This window comes from Nipponia nippon, unplaced genomic scaffold, assembly GCF_047370975.1.
Source record: "Nipponia nippon isolate SJK-2023a ecotype South Korea unplaced genomic scaffold, ASM4737097v1 scaffold_9, whole genome shotgun sequence".
Lineage (NCBI taxonomy): Eukaryota > Metazoa > Chordata > Aves > Pelecaniformes > Threskiornithidae > Nipponia > Nipponia nippon.
This window is the reverse complement of record NW_028262413.1, coordinates 15,225,730-15,248,027: the sequence shown is the minus strand read 5'-3', so window position 1 is coordinate 15,248,027 and position 22,298 is coordinate 15,225,730. Positions and strand designations below refer to the sequence as shown.

General features: G+C 48.9%; 1 protein-coding gene across 1 annotated transcript in view; it reads right to left on the bottom strand.

The window, feature by feature from the left end:
- Positions 1-4,997: 4,997 nt before the first annotated feature.
- LMCD1 (LIM and cysteine rich domains 1) overlaps positions 4,998-22,298 on the bottom strand; it is a 35,607-nt gene continuing 18,306 nt past the window's right edge. Inside the window, exons 2-6 of the mRNA XM_087744606.1 lie at positions 21,707-21,795; positions 19,422-19,677; positions 13,656-13,991; positions 7,629-7,844; positions 4,998-7,152 (exon numbers count right to left, since the gene is read on the bottom strand). Of these exons, the coding sequence (XP_087600732.1) occupies positions 6,994-7,152; positions 7,629-7,844; positions 13,656-13,991; positions 19,422-19,677; positions 21,707-21,795 (1,056 nt within the window). The 3' untranslated portion in view covers positions 4,998-6,993. The remainder of the gene's footprint in view (positions 7,153-7,628; positions 7,845-13,655; positions 13,992-19,421; positions 19,678-21,706; positions 21,796-22,298) is intronic.

The window sequence follows — 22,298 nt, the reverse complement described above, 5'->3', positions numbered from 1 at the left end:
TTAACACATTAACAGTAAGAGACTGTCTTCCTGACACAGGGGTAGCTAGTTTTTTCCTACCTATCTGAGCTGAGAAATTTTATTTCAAGTTTTATTGTTTGTCTTAGACAAGATACTGCAAATATACACAAAGAATCCGCATTCACTTAAGCAAAGGGCTCCCTTCCTTCAAGCCCACCTCCCCTTGCTGAGATGTATAGAGGCATAGCTCCAGCCACTGCTCATTTCTTAATTGTTTTTCTCTCCACCTTAGCAGTGGAGGGTCCCCATACTCATGTGCAGGGCAATGCACAGCCCCCTGCAGCTGGGGCCAGTTCCTCCTCCGGCCCCAGGGAACACATGGCCCTGGGGTGGGTACAACCCCAGTGGCAAGGGGGGATGCCGTGCGAAAACCGGGAGGAGGAAGGTGACCCGAATGGAGCCGCTGTCCTTAAACAGCCTCTGCCTTTCCACTGGCGAAATCCTCCCAAATCACTAACAGACAGTCCCTTTTTCTTCCTGAAATATTTCTTAAAAAAAATAAAAAAGGGACCACAAATAAGACAGCACTGCAAATATTTGTAGATTCAGATCAGTTAAGCTTTGAAAAACTTCAGCTTGCAAAACTTCAGCTGAAATGTGGTTTCTCCCCAGTCAATGGTTATTTTCTCTCTGCTGCTGGGCTCTGCCCTGCCTCCCACTCACCCCGTGCTCCCAGCTGGGCCTGCAGTTGGGAGAAGCAGGTGAAGGACCCCCCTGCACCCGGGGCAGCCCTTCGCACCCTGGCTGGGTCTGGAGGCTCGCCCCTTGGCTGCTGGCCTGTGCTAGACCGCGGGCTCCAGCCCAGGGCTGGGGCTCAGGCATGGCCACCCTTCCCTGCCAGAGCTGCCACACACCAGTATTCATTTCTCCTCCATTAAAGAGTTTATTTTCAAAGTGCTTCCTCTCCTAGGCCATCTCGAGGGAATACTGGGGGTAATTGCACTAAGTAAGCCTGCTAAATAATTAACCTCAAATAAGTAATGGCACTAGGCAATGAGTTAATTTTATCCCAATATTTAAGCATCCACGGATTTTGCAGAGTCAATCAGGAAGGCTTCCCCAGGAACCCTGTTGCTGCCCACAGCCAGCTCCTTGCCTCCTTGCGCAGGAGGGCAATTTTGCATGAATTGCATCTCTCCGCACACCCCTGCTCTGCTGTTTCAGTCTCTCTCCTTTGGCTGTCGCAGCCCATTTTACCAGCGCCAGCCAGTATCTCGGACGCGGGGATGGCGGCGTGCTCTGGCCTGTGAAAAGCAGCAGCATCTCCGACCTTCCTCCTTCCCTCTTCCTCGCAGGAGCCCCTGCCCGCCTGCAGCTCCTGCACTCCTGCCCTTCCCTCGGGCAGCACGCCCGCCCCGAGGCCAGGAAGGAAACCGGAGCAAGACCTGGGAGACTTTCATATCCAGAAATAGTTTATTTAAAGTGTTAGGAACATTTTCATGTATTGTCAGTCATATTTAGGAGAACAATTATACAAAACATTTGAGTTTAAATTGGAGCTGAATGTTCATGTAGGAGGCACAAAGCCCTTGATCTCGCCATCTTTGGCCATAAACAAGGGGAAATTACGAGGTTTGTCCTTTGCAGATTCATAAGCTAAAACACTGGCGTCCGTTACTGCAATATGTGGTGCTCAATCAATCATTAGACAATGTAACGTATCCCTGTGCTTCGTGAAAGAGCCAGATTAATATTAAAACCCATGAGGTGAGAAGTTCAGCTCACCGGTTCAGCTCTTACAGACTGCTCCGACCGGCAGACGCCAGCGCTTTGCACCGTCCATGCGGGATCCCCATGCCACACCACAGCATTTGAAATGAGCAGCATCCATGTCGATGGAGAGGTTTCACAGCAGCAGCACTGAAATTCTCGTATTGGCAGCACAGAAAATGTTACCGGCAGCACAGAAAATGTTAATTGCCACTGCCCTGCCTTGCCCCTAGGAAGGGCAGCCAAGGTCCTCGGCACACCACGGTGCTTGATTGGCACAGTGAGACCCATTCCCATACGTGGCTGTTACAAAATCCCTCGCCCTGTCCCATCCGTTCTCACTTGGCAGAGAGCAAACCTGGCACAGCTGGGACGAGCAGCTTCAAGCACCCAAATGCCTGGATTTTCCAGTTAAAGGAACCCAGTGCAAAGCTTGGGGAGAAAACAAACAAACAAACTCAGGTAGCCAGCACGCCTGGTGCACAGGAACAGATGTGGAGACTGCCCACATCTTTCTGACCAAAGCCACTGCGAAAGCTTAACCTCCGTGCAGCATGCTGAGCACAGAGAGAGACCTGTGTCTTAAGGTCCTTATCACTGTAGCCGTCCGACCACAGCCAGGTGAGAGGCTTTTCACCTGAGTCGTTCACACAAACATGAGCTGCTCGCTTGGGGCTGCATACAAACACGGCTCTTCCTCCAGCTGCAGGAGCACAGCAAGTCCTGGGAGATGCCCACTCAGACAGGGTCCGAGCATCCCATCGCACCCCAGTCCCCGTTCCCTGTCCTGCTGCCGGCTTCTTCATTAGTTTTTATTTCATCTCCCGATCTGTCTGGCCACAGCACAATGTGGATGAGCTGAATCAGCAAGTGGGAGTCTGGGGGCTCGAGTGCTGCACTGTGCACTGACCCCTCACCTGGGGTCCCAAAGCAGCCTGTACCAGCTAAAGGTCAGGCGCACAGCCAGACAGTGTAGCGTGGTCTTTGTACAGGAGCTTTTACTTGAAATGATGGACTGAACGCAGCTGCGGCACAAGATGCTTTTCAGTCACACAACACAGCCTTTCCCCTTGGCCTGTTCCTCTTGTACAGAGTAACCTTGTGAAACACCTTGATTTTTATTAATTTTCTGGACAGACCCTCCGTGAATTGCTCGCTGATGGCTCTCTATTAGACAGGCCAGCATACCCTTGTAAATTTAACTTTCTTGAAACCCAGACCTCGTGACCCACAGAAGGCAGCTGCAGCAGCCTCCTTCGTTCTAGATGATAAACTATAGCAGAACATAGCGTAATGTCTTCACTTGGGGTGAATATCTTCTCATGCTTACACTGAATTTCAATATCAAAACTAAAGACTCACATATGTTTTGAGCTGTTAGATGCATTCATTTCACGCTTTTGCCCCTGACACTTGAGAAGCACAGGATTTTGTTAAGCTGTTTAATTGCAGTAAATTTTTAAGCAGACAGTATTTTACAAGCTGCAAAAATACCTGAAAGGCTCGAGTGGATGCCAGCAGTCCAAAAAGCCTGAAGCAAGCATGTGTATGCTGAAACCAGGACTTCAGAGGAGAAGAATTACCATTTATAGATCACAAAATCAAAAGCCCAAACCAGAACATGCTACAGTGGTACCTTTTTTCCAAGTAGCCAAATAAAGGCATTAGTGATGGAGGATTGTGTCAATGGAGATAGACTGTGTAAGAAGTTGATGCTACTGTGCATAGACTGTGGTCACAGTCTGGGAAGATAAGCCCGACACAGGTACTATCATTGAGGACAATCCTTGTACGTGAAGTGGACGTGACCTTTCTCTCACTCAGAGACCATCCCACCGCAGGGAGGGTGGTGGGGGTGACCCAGCCCTGCCCCCACAGGCCCCAGGGGCAACGACTGGGGATGAGGGGAGGGTCACCCACCATCACAGTGGACAGTAACACACTGCTGGACATGGAGGCAGGCACCGGTCTTGGCGTTATGCCTCCCTCCCGTCTGCCGTGCTGGGGTGCCAGCGCTCCCCCCAGAACGCCGTCCTCTCCCAGCGCCTCTGCTCTGACATTTACCCAAGCTCCCACCACGCACATTCTTCTGCAGCAGAGAAAACAAGAACCGCCTCTTCTCCACTGCCTCCCTTTGAGGCTCTATTGGTGTTTAACCCCGGCAGTGGTGGAAGGGGGATCCCTTTTACCTGCACACCTCCCCAGGAGGGGGACTGCACGAGAAGAGGGGTCTACTGGAAATCCCACCTCTAAAGGCCTTACGTATAGGTGCTGCCCCACAGATGCAGCAAACGTGCCGACCATAGGGAGCTGAGAGCTACCTCACCCCTCTCTGCACAGAGGCACGGGACAAGGATTCCCATCCACGTGGGTTTAGCAACATATGTTCAAGGTCCAGACGAGCATCCTCACCCTGGGGACATGCCCTAACCACCCACCATCATCTCTTCTGGACTTGATGCACACCATACACCTCTTAAGCTAGCTTACTTGGTGTCAAATACTCAAAAAAATGAATAATCGTCACTGCACACTTCGTGGGGCTCAATAGCGTCAGTGCTGAGAGCACAGTCCCCAGCTCATGACGTCCCTCAAGCCCCCCACCCAGCCAGCCAAGGAGCGGGACCACGCTGCCTGGCACAGCCCCTGGATTCGTGCTGGGGAGGGCAGGTGGCTGCAGGGGGAAGCAGCTCTGGAGCAGGGACGGCCAGCATCCCCATTCAGACACTGAAGTTTAAGGAACACCCCACCGCAGGCAGGGGTCTGGCTCACCCCTCCCCTGCGCTCAGTTTATCACAACCCCTGCAAGGACTACGCAGCCAGCCAAGGCAAAACAAACCAAAAACACCCAGGGAGAAGACTGCAGCATGCTGTTGAGTTTTCTGTGACAGCAGTAGTTTAGTTAATAGTCTTTCACTTTTAAAAACTCAGTGTTTTGTTGATTTTTTTTTTTTTTTTGCATTTAATTTTCTTCCAGACACCCATGTAACAGCTGTGCACGCACCTTGTAGGCAGATCACTCTAAGAGGTAACCAGCTGTGTGTGCAAACAGACAGACTTTCCCTCAGAGAATGGTGTTTGGATGTTAATGTCTGTGCTGACATAGGAATAGTGTGAATCACCTGTGAAACGCTACCACTGCTTACACCGAGTGTGTGCACTTTTGGCTGCCTTAACATCACAGGGTTTAGAACAACAATGCGTCTTTAAAAATATTTACAAAAATGTAAAGACATTTCCCTTTTAACAAAATGAAGAAGAGGCAATAAAGCTAAGCACTGGGCTTTATTTTTCATTCCCACTTTACCAAAGTGCCTGTATCCAAGGCTGATCCAAGGGAGCTTTATTATTCCTCATACAACTTCATGTCTCCACATCCTCTCTTGACTTGCAGCATCCGACTGAGTTTACAGAGGTGACACCCCCAGGCACTCAATGCATCTGTTGACTAACCCGAGATGGACAAACAACCCCAGGAGCACGTGCACTGTGATACTCTGCAACACACATCCGTCACCCCCACAGCTACGGTTGTCGCTGCCACCTTGGGATTTTCCTGCTCTGCTCCAGCTCCGGAGCAAGCATTTCATTTACTCTCTTTAAATACCCCAGCATTTCCAGGAATATCAACCATGCAACAGCATGGGCAAAGCGTAAGAGGCACTCACCCCACACGTACAGGTATGTCTTTACATCACATCGGTCTCACCTACTCAAAGATGGTGATGGACTTGGCTTGCTCCTCTCCAGCAGCGGAGTGGGGCATCCCCCAACACACATGGCGGAGAGGCAGAGTCCAGCCCAGACTCACATGCTGTAATCCTGCAGCAGGCACAGTTTGCCCCAACTCTGATTTACAAGTTATTTTATCATAAGCAAGCAAACATCCACAGCACGGAGCACGCTTTAAAGAGAAAACAGCGTCTTCTGTAGCAGAAAGAAAACCTAGCAATTGTGAGCTCCTTGCATACTCACCTCTGCAAAAAATATTCCAGTTCTCTGGCAAATAATGTAGACATTTAATATAAGAAAAAAGACTGAGCACAGAGACATCTGCCAGCCTGGACTATCTGATATCTTCAGTCACCACCAGAAGCATTGCATGACTTAGGGAACAAATACTATCCGCAGAGACTCAGTGCCGGATCCTGGGATGGTGTCACCCCTATCAGATCCAAGAGGCGATGGGGACCTCCCCTAGGGACAGGGAGCTGCGGGATGAGGAGCAGGGCAGAGCAGGTGCTGCTGGCTCCGACGGGAAGGTATGCTTCCCTGGTTCTTGGAGAGGGTCACTGACGCATTGCAGGGAAAAAACGGCATTGCAGCATTTCACACACAAAAGCACCCCAAGACAGCTTAGGCTGGAAAGCTGTTTTCCATAAAATCCCTGGTCAAACCCAGCTGAAATAAAGGCCCATACTTTAAATGTTTAACGACCTCCAGCATTGTGGTGGGAACACAATGCCGCTCTGTGGAAACACACTCGCCTGGATAACAGGCAGTCGGAGGCAGGCGAGAGGCCGGGGAGCCTGGTCGGGTGGGACCTGCCAGGAATGCTTTTGCATTCCAGTTTCAGGGCTAAAGCTCACATGGGTTGAGCCAGTCGGCTGCCCTGGGGCAGAGCTGCACCCTTCCCATCTTGCCAGGGTTAAACCAATCGCCCTGCACGCCCACTCGTTATTTTTACATCATTGTACACTTAGGAGGAGAAAGCTACAGCTACACATTGCTGCAATTTCATATCATTTGCTTTCAGAAAGTAATCACCCAGGTTAATCAAATTCTTCAAATCCATTGCTTTAGTACAGTTGTCAGCAGCCTGTTAGTGTAAACTTCCAGTATGGATTTCAAAAAATAAGAACAACCCTTGTTTTTGACCATGACCATAGGTTTAGTATGCCAAAAGTTACTTTTGAGATGTGTTATTTCCCAAAGACTATTGCAAGATCTTAGTCAGAAGCAGCTTGGAGAGACTTTGTAAAAAACAGCACAACACAGAACCTCCTTTTCAATCCCTCCTAGTCAGATACACCATGCACCTCCCACCCGCAGGCGTATGAATTTCCTTTGCTTCCTCCCCAAGGAAATATTCTCCTGCAAGCTGTATTGGATGCAAGGGGGCACTTAGTTGCTTGCAAGTGAATAGCAAGGCTCTAATTTTTTTTTTTTTTTTTTAACCTTCCCCTTCTTGTGTACTTGTCAAATGACCCCAATCCTGGTGGGACCTTGGGGAGCCTGCTTCTTCCCCGGGCTGCTCCCTGCTCAGAGGCGTTTGCTTTTGCTGCAGGTCGTGCACAGGAGGCTGGCGTTGTCCAGAGCAAAGGGTTTGCCGGTCAGCAGCGTCTCACACTCCAGGCAGGCAAAGTGCTTCTTGTGCCAGGCCATCCCTTCTGCCTGCTGGTAGTCCTCTGAGAAGATGATCTATAGGACAGACAATTGCTTATTTCCACCATCTCACCAAGCCGGAGCACAGCAGGAGCAGGGACAACCAGCCCTGCGCCTCCCACCAAGCCCACTAGCCATCGAGAGGCCAGCCTTTGGGAACAGGTGAATAAAAGGCACAGGACTGCTCCTGAGCAATTAAGCACTATAAAAAGATCAGGTTTTAAATACAGCTAGAGGTGGATTGTTGCTCTGAGATAGATATGACATAGCTAGCTGGGGCTGTCGTTAACACCATGCTTCTTCACCCCATTTTCTTTAGGCACCTCCATGGCCCCAGAGCAGCCGCAGCCCTGGTGACCAGCACCAGAAGGAAGCCGCTCCCAGAAGGCATCCCGGGAGGTGTGGGTAGGCGAGCAGGTTAAGACACACGCCAGAGAAGCCCCGAATTAGCCCATGCCAGGCCCCCAGCACAGACAGGGAGCAGCAGGCAGGGGAAGCTGGCCAGTCCCTACCTCGTCGCAGCCAGCGCAGCGCGGCCGGAGGCTCTCGCAGTAGTGACGCCCGCACCAGGCAGCCCCGCTCTTCCAGAAGTAGATGAGGTCGACGAGGGGCTCGGAGCACCGGCAGCACACGAAGCACGCCGGGTGCCACTGCCGGGAGTAGCCTGCCCTGTCGGCGTACACCACCGGGCAGTCCCCTGGCACCGCCTGCTTGCAGGTCTCGCAGCGCTGCAACAGAGAGGCAGTGGAGTGAGCGTGGGGCTGGGTGCACGTCAGGTGGCAACAAAGCAGCGATATTCAGTGCACGGGATGGATATTTACTTCTCAGACATTCACGGCATTTTTTCAATGCATCATTCTTAACCGCACAGCTGGTAAGAAGCACGGTTAGCAAAACAGAACACCACAATCTCCTAGCACATCCTCAACACTTCCCACTTTTACATAGCCTGAAGGACCGTGTTCCTGCTCAACATCCCATAGTGCCAAGGAAGGCAGTAGAAATAAAATGTTTACTTCCAGGACTGCTAAGCTGCATAGCTTCAGTTGTTTTTTAGTTTGAGCTCTTGTTCTGTGAAGAGAAACTTGAGAATACCAAAGCCAGATTTTACAGCTCTATCAGCTTGGAAGGCCCAGCAAACACACCAGTGTGAAATGAGGCTATAGAAACAGTGCAGCGAGGTGGAAGAGCAAGGAAACACTAAACTGAAGGGAAAGCAATGGTTGCAGCTTGAGAAAAGTGCTGGAAAAAAGTGTCTCAATTGTGCGGTAGGACTCAGACATCACAGAGGGCATCGCAGGGCACCCATGGCAAACAGGAGCAACACCTCCAAGTCTATCACCCCACATCCTGTGCAAACACTCAGACCAGTGCTACGTACGGACAGAGTGTCAAGCCGTAACATAATTAAATGTCATTATAAATATATATTTGCCAGTCTTCACCTGGAGTACTGTTTACTTTCTTCCAGCCAGATCCTTGGGCAGGTAAGAATGGCACTACCCACCATCAGCTAAGTGTCTGGCCTTTGGGACCCTCCCAAGCTAAAACCAACCTTCACTAAAATCCAAAGGTTCTCCGAGAAAGAGTTAAGACATCCTATAGTACAGAAGTGCAGCATGTCAAAGATGTTATTTTGCACAGAGATTAAGAACTCTGCCTTTTCTCACTGTTTTTTAATATATATGTCTATGCTTAAGACAGATGTCACTCTACAGATTTCAGCACAGTGCTTTCAATTTATGACAGTCCAAAGAGACAGAATTAGATTTGGCTAATCTGAAGATGAATTAGTGTCTATGCAAGACCAACTGGGTTTACTCTTTATCTGTGCCTGCAGAGTGATCCTGCAATTAGTTAAAAGCAAGCTTTAAAACTCTCCTCTCTGAAGCTGACAGCTGAGGCGTTGTTATTTAAGTTCCCATTTAAGCCTGGATAGTCCAGGTCAGGCTAATAGCTGCTGAGCCTGTGCTTTGTCACTCCCTAAAAGAAATGCTCTTAAGTAGCAGCCCCAGTCTCTTCCAGCAGAGCCCTTGGCTGGAAGGCCAGACTTCTACTAGCAATCTCCGCAGCAGGCTGGCTGGGGCTTTTACAAAACCAAGACACAGTGTGAAGCAGCTTGCATGCAGCTGAAGCTGCTGTGCCGGGCCAGAGCATTTGCACAGCAGTGTGTCCCCTCCAGCACGCTCCGAGCGGCACAGGGTCGGGGGGGGGGGGGTGGGGGGGTGGTCAGGAATTTCCCACCCCACGCTCAGACAACAACTCCATTTACAAATGCTCCTATTTAAGTCAATGAGTTTCTAATAGGTGGGTAGAAAAGACACAAAAATACGTTTCTCAGCAGAAGGTAAACTAATAGTTCCTGAGCTGCAGGAGGGCTCCAGGGATGGGGCAGGGACAGAGGAGGGGGACCTCCCGCAGGGCAGCTGCAGCCCGTGTCCTGAGGAACAACACCCCGATGTCACCACGGCCTAGGAAATCCTGTGCTGGGAGTACAGGACCCCCGGCAATCCTCACTGCTACAAGCCCAGTAACACAGCAGCAGAACGGCCTCTCTGGGGGACCAGAGGGAGCAGGTTTCTTTATGAGCTCTGCAAGTATCAAACTACAGACAAGTTTCCTCACCACGTCCAGCCCCTTTTGATAGCTCACAGCATGAGTGCTAAAAGGACTGTTCTTTATACCTAAGGAATTTTCTTAAACTCATTTCTCCCTTTACAGCAGAAGGCTACAGGTCTATCTACACCAACCAAGTGGCTTTTCTTTGTTTTGTTACTATTATTTCTAGCACACCATGCATTTTGCTATTGCCTCCTCCTTTGTTCAGTCTGGATTTTCAGTAACAGCCCCACAGTCCTTGGAGCGGTTCCACCAAGCTGATGGGCATCTCCTGTTTTACCAGCAAATCCCATATGACGAGCAAAGGCAGCGCAAGAGGAGACACAAGGTTTCCTGGCTTGGCTTTCCTGCGAGTCTGAAAGGGGATATGTCTGCTTACACTGCTCCTTCCACTGCAAAGAGCTTCAGACATATTTCTAAGTACTCCCAAGACCCACGCCAATGAGGCAGTAAACTCCAGCAGAAGTGGAGAAGTGCAGAAGCCTTGCTATTTCTGGTCTCTACGAACAAGAAAACAAGTACACGAAGCTGCCGCACTTGGTGCGGAGCAGCTGGCAGAGCACTACTCCCGGCACACCGGCCTCACTGTCAGCAAGGGCAGACAGGCACCGATGAATTCTGCACCCATCATATGGGATCAAGGCCGTATTTTTCCTCCATGCCCCTGATACCTCCCCAAGGCACCAGATTTGGGCAACTCAGGGTACCAGAGAGCCCAACCCTGCAGCTGCCTCCACAGTGTCACCACCGGAGAAACTGCCAGACCCATCCATCCCAGCCCTGCTTATCTTGCAAGATCTAACAGCGAGAACAAACACAAGCAGCTTTCCAACTCTGAGCTCAAGTTTCTTGCCAATAAGAACTGTTAAAAAAACAACTTATTTTGCTGTTTCTTTCCATGGCAATTATTCACAGGGCTTTTCCTAAGCATCATATAACTTCCATCCCCCTGCCATTTACACACTAAATAAAAACTGGCTCTTCAAATTTAAGATGGGATTACAGCTTGGTACTCATTTTACATCTCCACTGGGTAGGGAGAAGAGTGAAGACTTTATTAGCAGAGTTACCAGAGGTGTTGGCCAAGAAAGTGTCCTGCTCTCCTAAGCTTTTTCAAACTTGCTCTCTCCACTGGCTGCTATTTTGCAATGACAGCTCCCACAGAAGGAGCTCCCCAGGCACCATGAGGCTTCCCCTGAGCACTCACTACATTGCTGGCCTCAAGCTTTTTGAGACGATGGCTAATTTTGATCAACTGCTTCAGGATTTGATTTGATTCCAACACAGTGACTTGTAACACCAGGAGACCTTCCAGTTCTGGGAGGGTTAAAGATGATTTTATGCTCGGTGGAGAACATTCAGCTCATGGACAGACTTATTACAGTGATGGGGCCCCTCTCCGCAGCAGAGAAGTTCAAAAAGCTGTTTGAGCTCAGACGCCTCTCTCATGGTGATTTACATTGGCCCTGTATGTTTTCCTTTACACACCAATTTCAACACAGCTAGCCCAAGTGTGCAATAAGGGGTTTAACAGCCTTAGCACAGGGACCACACAAACACCCGAGGAAGTCATTCCAGCTTTTTCCTGGTGCAGCATTGGTGCTTTCTGGGTTTATTCTCTTCTACAGTAAGGGCAGTGGTTTTGTTTTTTCACACCTCATCTTCATAAATCTGTAGTTGAGACTCACACCTTGATCTGAAATAGGGTGAAGTCAAGCTGCTGGTACTGATTAAGAGGTTTGGTATTTAATAGATTCAAATCTGTGTTTTAATTCTAATGGACTCAATGAAGAAACATCACACAAACTACTTGAGAATCAGGATGTCCAAAATAAGCTATTCGGCACCATATTTGCCCCCTATGCCCCTGAACCAAAGGCACACAAACTTTCTCAAAAAGCCTTCTTCATTGCTGCAGTCCTGCAGGTCTGAGGGCTGGGGACAAACACGCTCCCAGCTGAGGACAGCACACCCCGGAGTGGCCCTGGGCAGGCTGGCGGCACTTGTGGGCATCACCTGCGGCATCCCAGAGAGCAGCGGTGGAGGGAGGCTCGAGGGAGCTTCCTCAGGAGTGGGAGCAGGCATTGCATTTAACACCCAGGGTTTAGGAGGCACACAGGAGATGATCACACAAGTAGAGAGGTACCTAAACCTCCACACCTGTAGTGTGCTGTTCAACCCTGAATACATCAACAACATTAAAACCTCCAGTGTCATCAGCTTTGTGCACTTCATTTCTCAGTCCCTTTACATCTATTCTCAGTCTTCATATAGCCCATTTTGCTCCCACCTACTTTCAGCCTCACACACATTGCAAAGTAAAGTGCTAGATCTCATTTTTCTATGGCAGAATTTTTCTTCCAGTGCAGTTTTGTGAAAGCCAGCAGACCTCTGGAAGTTTAGCACATTTCCAATCTTGGGAAATAGCCCACTCAGGTCAGCTGCATTAATTCCTGCATGAGAGATCAAATTAAAACGATGTTTTAAAGCGGTGTTTTGCTAGAGTGGGAAGCAGGAGGTCTGTCTTCAGTACAGCAAGAAACCACAGTATTTCATAAGCCTGCTGTGAGCTGAGCTGCACAGCGTGTTGGTCAAAGTGGATCTCCTGCAACTGCTTTTGAAGCTGTTCCATTTTTCAGCTAGTGCCTCTAGAAAAATGATGCTTTAAACTACAGCAAATAACATCACAGTTATGTATCTATTTGGAAGGACAAACTTGCAGTCTAAATAAACCCTCATTGCTAAGATGACTTTTATTAATATGTTTAATGGAAACCTTCCTTTTTTGGTTATTTTTTTAAGCTTAAAATTCTTTGTCCAATTCAGTATTTTTCTGCAATAGTGAAAAACTTCTACAGTATCACTGGACTCTGAAAGTCAGATGAGCATTAATAGAAAAGGCCATAGCAGAGGGGAGACATTACCCAATATGGAATTAAAATGAAAACTGCTTTTAACATGTTACAATCTCAGTGCAGTAATGGCTAGAAAAAAATCTTGCCCTAAAAACACTCAGACACCATTTTTTCCCCAGCTTTAAATCCTCTGCTGCAAGTTACCCTCCCAAGGGCTGTACAAAATTTTTACTCACCATATTTTATGGTAAGCATTTGTTCAGCAGCCACAATGACCACTCCAGAGTGCTGGGAGAACATAAATCTAGAAGGGTGTTAGGGAATCTCAATCCTTTCCCTGTGGAAATGTATTTTTATGCCCAGAGACATGCATGGTCTGTTCAAAGTTCCCCCGAGCAACTACAGCCCTGGGAGCACTATCACCATGTTCACAGCTTTGCATTAATTAGGCTGAGCCACCACCTACCATCACTTGCAGTCTTTCCACTTGCATTGGTCTGGAAGCCTAGCTGGAAATACTAACTCGCAGGTAAACAGTTTCTGATCCTGAGTACCTGATTGACTCTCAATCACCCAGGGACATGTCATGCCTAATCTTTCAGAGCTGCCAAGAATCCAATGTTAAAATCACCGGCTCCTACAGCTAACGGAAGATTTGCTTACCTTGGTGGTTAAGCACAGCTTTTGCTGTGGAGGGAGAAAGACAGTAAAGAGGAGATAACCCACCCCTCCTCATCCCTGTTAGATGGATACTTCTGCTCAGCAGAGCAGGCAGGAGCACGCGAGGGGTCCCACCAGGGTCTTTCACAGTGCTATACCAAAGCACGCCACGATGCAACTGAGCATCGCAGCACTGCTCCCATAGTTTGAAAAAGCACTGCAGCAGACTTGGAGAAGCCCAGAGGAACAGTATTGTGAACAAGGAACAGGTAACCCTGGCTGGTGCAGTCTTTTTTCCCCCCCTCTAGTTGAGACTGAACCTGCTCCCTGAAAGCTCCCCAAACTCAGAGCAGAGCCAGGACACCCCTGCCAGCCTGTCCAACTGCCATGGATCACAGCACTTACATAGTGCCCTCCCGCGGGTGCACTCTCCAGGGCTCCGTTGGTGGACTCGGGGGGTTTGCCAGCAGCGATGCTCTTGTCCTGCGGCTTCCCCTCCTCCTTCCCACTGCCACCCTGGCCCGGCAGTGCCACCTCCCCAACACCCAGCGCCTCGGCTTTGTACTTCTTCACAAAGTCTTCCATCAGCTTCAGCTCGCCCTCCGCGAGGCCGTGGCACTGGGACGGGTCCTGGTCATACAGCGGGAGTTGTCTCATCAGCTGCCGCCGGCGATAGTACGCCCCGTCTGTCCCCGCCACCGGCTGCATCTCCTTTGGGATCAGCTCCATGTACTGCATGGCCTGGGATGGAGAGAGCACCGACAGTTACTCTGAGCTGCCTCTGGCAGAGAAGCACGAGCTTTCTTTGTGCAGGTGCTTTGCAAACAGATGCTCCATTCACTTTACAGAGCAGTGGCAGAAAACCTGCCCCTTCCCCTCCCTTCCCCTTTGAGTTGTTCTAACCTACACTTCAGAAATAAAAGGCTGAACTCACTCAGATGCAAGTAGCAGCCAGGCTATTGTTAATCACTTCATCCTCAGATAACAGGTTGGGTTTTTTTGTTTTGGTTTTTTTTTTTGAGGATTTTTGGTTTCGTTTTTTTAAATAAACCGGACTCCCCAGGAAGCAAAGCAGCTTCAAAGACTTGCTTCACTAGTTTGCACACAGATCCCAATACATCCTCCCTTGCTGGCAGTAGAACGCCACTATTCCAGGTAATTTGACAACAAGGCTGCTGAAAAGACCAGAAATCCATAAACATCAAAACCTGAGACCAGCCAGCTTCCCATTGCCTCATGCCAGGACGGGGAAAGCTCCGGGGAGCTGCACCAAGAGCACTCCACAGCCCTCACAGGCTGCATGCAGCATAATTTACAATGAAAGATCTCCTTTTATCAATTAAAAAATAATCTTAATACAAGAGAAAGCAGCCAGATAGCAGTTGAGTCTGTATGTATCACTGACAGCTGCCAACTCTACCCAACTATTGATTCTGCAGTAACAGGAAGGTTTTGGTCACTGATGCCCTGCAACATGGAAAGTAAATGCCAAGAAACTATCCAAAATAAAGTCTCCTACTCAACTGGCCACTATCCACTACTTTAAAAGCAAATTAAACAGCGATCTTGCGAGGTCTGTCCCATGCTGAATTAGCATCTGCGGGACAGTGGGGTCTGTACAGTTAACTTCTTCTGGCCTGGTGCTAAGGGGAAGGGAGTTTCCCACTCAAGGCATTTTTCCTATTGTAGTGTGAAGAGCTAAGGGGCAGCCAGTTGGCTCTCCGCCATTCCGTTTTAAAGACCAGCATCCAGCTGTATTAGATTTGTTTCTTACTTGGTCAGCATTTGAAAACTGAATTTTAAAAAAGTAGAGAAGTGATTAACTGTTTACTGTACATAGTCTGGTTCAGTATGGCCTTTTAAATACAGAAACCTTTGCACAACACTGAACAACTCATCACATCTGTAAAAACTTCAAAGTCAGCTTCCACCTCAGCTACTTTCAGCCAGATAGCAGCGTTGCAGGGCAAGATTCCTGCCTTAAGATTTGCAACAACAATAGATAAATGATTTATTGGAGGCAGGGCTTCTTCCCCGTTTCTTGGAGTGCATGTCAACATTGCTGCACATTATATTAGACATCAACACTCAGTATATTGTGCCTCTGTGCAAAAGGTAGGATTGAGATCCAGAAGTTTACTGGGGGTAGGTTGTCGCCCCGTGGGAGAAGGTGCTGCTTGCAAATAGCTGGTTAGAGAATTGCAGGATGCTGTAGAAGTGATCTGGTGCACAGATGGCTTTCACAGGAGTGAGAAATCCTAATAGGAACTACAGAAGCAAGAGACAAGAACTCCCTGACAGCTCCTCCCAGGCCTCACACAGGCACTGCCCCACAAAATAAGGCTACTGCCAGTGGTATCTAACAACTGGAAAGAGCAGCAACCAGAGCCTCGATGCTGTACGACCATGAACATTAAGACAGCATATGCTATGCAGCCTGCGCTGGCTAGTGCAGCAAGAGCACTAGCAGAGTAGTTACAGGGTAGGATCTTAATGGAAGAAATTCCACTACAAACGTGCCAAGACTAATGAACACTTATACCAGAGCTACAAGAATAGCACCATGCCAGCACGTGCATCCAAAGCGTCTTGTTCCATTCCAGCACCAGATTCTCCTTTGCCAATACAAAATGTCTGTGCTGAAAGTGGGAGAAGAGCAAAGTTCCAAGCCTTTCTTAAAAGTACAGCTGGACTGCTTAGTGGCAAGTTCCAATATCTGCCCAGACGTGTGGTGGGATTTCACTCCCTGATCAAGGGAATGCTTAAAGTTATAATCGCAGATGTCATAAAATGTGTCCAGAGAACAGATCAGGGAAAAAATTCAACCTGACACCAAAAAACTGACATGAAGGACAATAAAAAGTTGTTTCTTCTGCTGCTACCTTGTATTATTACCATCAAATACTTTACTATGTTGCCTTACTGAAGATAATTTTGAGGAAGAACATTTTAGATTTTCACTGTTAACTACTGGATTTTGGAGATATTTTATGATCTGTTCTTTTCTCTTTCCCCAAGGACCCTGAATATCTACTTCATAACTTCTCCAGGCACGGCTTAATGAAAACACGCTCTGAACTTCCTCCTATTATCAGACCATCCACTTCAGGACAACAATATTAAAAACAATCCCAAGTTTCCAGCCTGCCTTCAGAAGGAAATCACTGGAGCGAGTCAGTTACACACTAAAAGCTTTTTGGCCCAAATCCCTTTTAAACTATCCCGAGAATGGCTGACATCCAGCATTTCTCCTAAAAGTTTGTCAAGTTGATTGTCAAGCCCAAACTTATCAAGGTTGTCTTCAAAGCTCCTGCACATGTTTACTTGAACCAAGATATCTTCCAGTTTGCTCATGCACTATAAAGAGCTCAAAAGTTTTCATGAAGCACATGCTTTGAGCTGCCCCCTCGCCAGTGCTGCAGGGACGGAGTTTGCTGCTGCGGGTGGGGGAGCCGCTGGGCTCCCCAGTGCCCCCACTGCATGGGGCTGCGCTCGGGATCACCCCAAAGACGGACTCACAAGGGGCTACGGTCGGGGTTCAGCCCTATAGAAGAAGAAAGCAGCCCAGGAGCTGCAGTTTGAGCATCCTTCACAGCAAGGAGCCGACCCTGCCCCAAGGTGCCAGCAGCACCGTGCTGCAGCCAGCCTACGGAGCAGGGAAACCCGGGTTTCTGATAAATCCCAGGCTGGGCAGCGTGCTTAATGAATCAGGCTGGGTGGGCAGAGTGCCAGCATTGTTCTCCCCATCCCTCACCAGCTCCCAGATTCCCCCGGGACCTGCGGAAGGCAAACAGTGGTTAAACAAACATTCCTGCTGGGCCAGCTCCTACCAAAGAAAAGAAAGAGGAGGCTGGGAGCAGCGGCACTACGATTAAATAGCCAGGCAGTCAGATGCGTGGGGGGGTCTCGGTCCCTCATTAAAGCCCAGCGGTCTGCTCCAATTAGCACCACAGGCCTCAACTGCATTCCCGGTACAGACTGCATGCCACTCCCAGTCAGCCTTTCCAAGGGAGTGATGGCAACTGAGTTTTAAGAAATAATCAGTCTGCCTCTTGGGTCTGCAGCTAGAATTTCACATTTGTTTCCCCAATTCTTTAAAAAAATCTGTTTGCAATTTTCAGCAGCTTTAAACTATTTGTTTAATTTGAAGAGCAAAAGCTGTCCACTAATGACAGTGTAATATGTAATGTTTTTAGTACCACAACACAGTTAAAAGCCAGTTAAATGCTTTCCCTCAAGAAGTGCTCTGCTGGCTAACACTTCCACACACTGAAAACCACTTCCATTCGTTCCCACACAGCAATATTGCTTGCCCAGACAGAAACCAGGCGCAGGAACGAAGGAGGGGCTGGGGGCTTGTTTTCAGACCCAGCCCTCAGCATGGGACCACGCTTTCCATCTCCCCTTTTTACTCGGAGTTCTCTTTACAAAACCTAAACAAGTATTTTTACTCGGACCAGACTATGTTCAGCTGTAAGGAAAAAAAATCCCCAGCTCCAGTGCTGAATCTGGGAGGGGTTCCTCTGGCAGCAGTGATGGGCAGAGTTCGTGCCCACGCAGGCAGGAGCTGCGGGCAGGGTGCTCCCAGCTGCAGAGCTCAGCTTAGCTTTCCTCCAGGCTAGCATGCCTTGGCACGATGAGCTTTCCTGCTCCTGTTCCCTGGGGGAGCGAGCTCTGCAAGCCTGCTGGGGACAGGGACGGGCTGCTGCTGCCTTCCAGCAGAGGTGATGGGAGGGTCCCTGGCAAAGGGCCTCTGAGCACACTGCTCCACTCGGTTGCCTCGGGCCCCTGCTGGAGGATGTTTTCTAGCAGGAGATGGGGAGCCCAGAGGCATGACCACCCAACTGCCCACCCAGCATCACGCTGCCTGCCACAAGTAGAATTTAAACCCCCTTTTCCCCCTCCTCTGCTTGCCAGCAAACCTGGGGCAAAATTAAAGAAAACAGCATTACAAAGAAGTTAAGCCACAAAGTAAGCACTGTCAGCACACTGTTTTGGCCCCGTTTTGGTATTTCTACGGACACTTGTCTGGGGCTGAGGTGACACAGCATTCAACAGGAAACAAGGCTGCATTCTGGGGAGGTTTAGGGCCATTCTGTGATTTACAGAGGCACAAGTGAGCACTAGTTGCACTCCTGGTTAATAAACCTGAGATGCCAGGCCTATTTTAAGTCCAAGATTTTAATGACTACCTCAGCAGGCAAAGAAAATTACTATATTAAAGGTGACAGTTATTTTGCCATTAGCATTAAAGCCCATTTCCGTAACAGAATGATTTACGAACACAGCACTGGATTTAGATGCAGCATTACTTCTTTCCACATTGATTTAATTTCTCTGCTTTTGAGACAGACTGAAGCATAATTTCCTGAAGTGTTTCTGAAAAAAAACCCTCCAGGTTAGTGGAAACATCCCAGCTAGCTACCTCCACCTGCTCTGGCTGGTTTTGGGACAGGCTCACACCCAGACTTAGAAGAGATCAGACTCAACAGGCAAGGCAGGACCTCCCTCTCCAACAGAGATGCCAAAGCCCAGGACAACTCCTCCTGCCCAAATAAACCACCCAAATAGCTCGTCTCCACCTCTGCTCCCAGCAGCCCAGTCCAGACCCACGTTGTTTTAGAAGCATGGAGAGAGGTCTCTGGTGATAACTCATTGTCCTTGTGCATGTCCCACAGCTTGCACAGCTTTCTGCCTCCTTGGTGCCCTCCCGGGGGTGTTTAGGGAAAGGATCAAATCCCAGCCCAGACACCCCAAGAAGGCCTGGAGGAATCACTCCCACATCCAGCCTGGGGTTTTGGAGCATGTAAACACCTGCGTGGGCTGCACAGACGTTGTACAACTGGCAGGACAGTGGAGATGGGATCTCTCCTCAGCAATGTTTTTATTGGACATGAGCTTTACCGAAGTAGTGAACTTTCTAGTTGTAAAATCCATTAAGACTTCTCCTAGAAATGTAAGCAAACCTATAAAAACCCAAAGGCAATCCATTCCCCTCTCCTACCTACTCTGGTTATTCACATGGTTTTCCAAAACACAAAGTGTTATGTACATTTTTTGCTCTGCAAAGCAAATCATGTTTTACTATTTTTCCCCAATAACTTTATTCCAGAGTTAGGTTCTCCATTAAGTGACACAACTACCAGCCAAACGTGCTGTGGATTGTCTTACCAGCTTCTGGGTGAGCCCTGGGGGAGCCCACTCGTACGTGATGGTGTCAAAGGTGGGGTCTTTCCGAGATACGATGGGGTTGGTGATGATCATGCGATTCCTTTTGTAAATGCGAACGCCATCACCTCCTTTCACCCGGGCAGTGAGTGTGGCATACTTGGAGTCTGACAGCAGGCGCCCAATTTTCCGATCGTCCTCCGCATCTGAGCTCAGGCTGTGGTCTTCCTGGCTGCATTTGCATGACTTGCAGATTTTTCTGTGGGTGACAAGTGAGATCATCCTTTTGATATGAGCTGGGCTGCAGGAAGCATGTGATGGTGTGATGGCTGAGCCACCAAGCATCAGCTTCTTTCAAAGGCTGAATGCAGAACAGGGTTATGGCATAAGACAAAAGGCTCCTGTGGCCTGAGCTGCATGCAGGAATTCAGCACGATTCATCCCAGAGGCATCAGCAGCAGCATGGAGCAGAAAACTGTAAACCCCTAAGTGCTGTCCCCAAGCAAAAGCAGCTGCAGCACCACTGATAGACTGCTGCCTGCCACCTGCCATGGGGAGCTGCTTGAAAACCCCTTCAAGCACCACTAAATCTCCCACCCTCACCAGTGTCCAACAGCTGAGCATAGCCTTGCCTCTTACAAAGCTTTACATGCCATTAAAAAAGTGACTGCTGAAAGAGGAATTAGATTCTTAAGTATCTATCATTTTAACTATAATAGCTATAAGTCATAAAGATAAGCCTATAAGGCCACTCTCTGCTAGCCAGCTTTTCCATCAAATGCTAATAGCAAAAGGACAAACTAACCCTGATGCAACCCCAAGTACTCCAGCAGGATCCTGGAACAAGTATGACTCAAACCAGCCTTTCAGTCAATTAAAAAAAAAAAAAGAGTAGTGATTCAACAAAATGAGTATTTTAAAGTTTGGAGTTCCACACAGCTGAGGTATTGCAATTGGGAACTGAAGGCTGCAGGACACGATTACATGCCACCATCATGAAGCCTGCTGAAGCTCTGCAGCAGCACAGACAGCACAGCTGCAGACTGCAGGCTCCTGTGCACCACTGCAGCAGCACCCAGCTGCACAGCCCACAGCAAAGAGGAGATCTCCAGGCTCACAGAAAAGCATCTAGTGTTTTTCAAGACAACCTCAGAGGACATTAATTTTTTTAATTAATGACATCTGGATAGCTCCCTTCAATTTCAAAGCCCCCTTTGTTTCTCCCACTTGGGTGGGCAAGCAGATAGGGCAGGGCAGCAGCCCACTGCTCCTGCCCGGAGCTGAACACACAGCACTAGTCAGCTCCCACCAGCTACTGATATTGGTGGCTATTTACCTAAATTAGTGTTTAAGAGGAAAAACCAAGAATAAAGTATCAAACACCAAGATGTTTCTGGCACTAAGCATAGCCATCGGGGTGCTCAGGACGGCCAGCAGCAACAGCCACCATGGTGCTGCCAAGCAGGACACAGCACCGAGCCCTTGCCCACAGGGCTTTGTTTCACCCTGCCAGCTCTGCACCATGCTTGGCCTCAAGGACAAGGGTGACAGCCAGGCACGCGGCATAACTCCTACCAACAGTGCGGGATTATCCTTTTGGTCAGCATTTCCCTGCCTCCAAAGCAAGCAAGAACACATTTGTTTTCACTAACTCATTTCCAGACAGTCTGACAGGCTGGGAAGCCAGGAGGCAGAGGATCCATGCAGGCAGAAGATCTGTGCTCCAGCACACACGCTGTGCAGGGCATCGGGTGGCTTGTGCCGAGCACAGTGTGCAGCAGCTTTGGCACCGTGCCCCCCATCCTAACATCCCACTGAACAGCACCAACAACGCAGGGCTGTGCTAGAGACAGTCCTCTGGCAGGCAAGACCTTTCTGCAGGCTGGGCCATCTCTCATCCTGGCTTTCTCCTCTTCCCAAGCCACAGCTCACTGCCAAGACCTGCGGCCAACCTAGCAGAGATAGTCTCAACTCCCAGGGAGCAGGCAATGTTAGCAAAAGTGGGAAAAAACCCACTGCATGAGAGCCTCAGCTTGGTTTAAGCCCTTGTGGATGAGATTTTTAACTCAAAAAATAAAAAAGCAGGACCAGCAAAGGAAGGTGGAGTGGAGAGCAGGGAGCATGAGCATCTTCTCAACTCAGCAGTTGTCCTATCCAGACAGTGTGTCCTCTGCACCCCCAACACTACTCAAGTGCTCTGCAGTTCGTCTCAAAGTCACCAGAGTCCGAATATCAACAGGACCAAAGGGACAGTGTTGGGGCAGGGCCCATCAAGACCAAGACATTACCTCCAAGAATGTGGCTCGAAGCCCGTGCATGTCCCTCTGCAGCGTAAACAAGGCACACCTCTTCCCGACTGCGTCTGGCTCACCGACATCTGGAAAAGAACAGGACACCAGAGTTGGAAAGGCTTTTTCCTCAAAGATCATCTGAGACTAGAGTACTAATATTGAGTTTTGTCCTTCAGATGTTGATTTCTTCAGTCATGCCTTATGTCCTGTGAAGCCTCAAACCTTCCAAATGCTATTTGACCATTGTCCATGCAGACCTGCTACAAGTTTATGTAGGGATGCTTGGGATGAAGGTTTTCACCTTAAAGTGAACAAAGATGGCATGTCTGCGATGGCATGGGGGAGATGGCACATCAAACACAGTGAACATGCACACACACTGGGCAGCCACCTTGATCTCATGCAGAGAGGCCTTAGGTTTCATTAAAGGGTTATTTTGATTCAGCTTATGTATTGCATATGAATCTGTGCAAGTCAGAAATTTCATGCAGTGAGACATGGAGGTGCATTGCCATGACCTGATGCTAAACTTACTTTACCGCAGCTTGGACCTCCTTGGTCTTTCTACAGGGGCTCAAGGGAGCCCTCA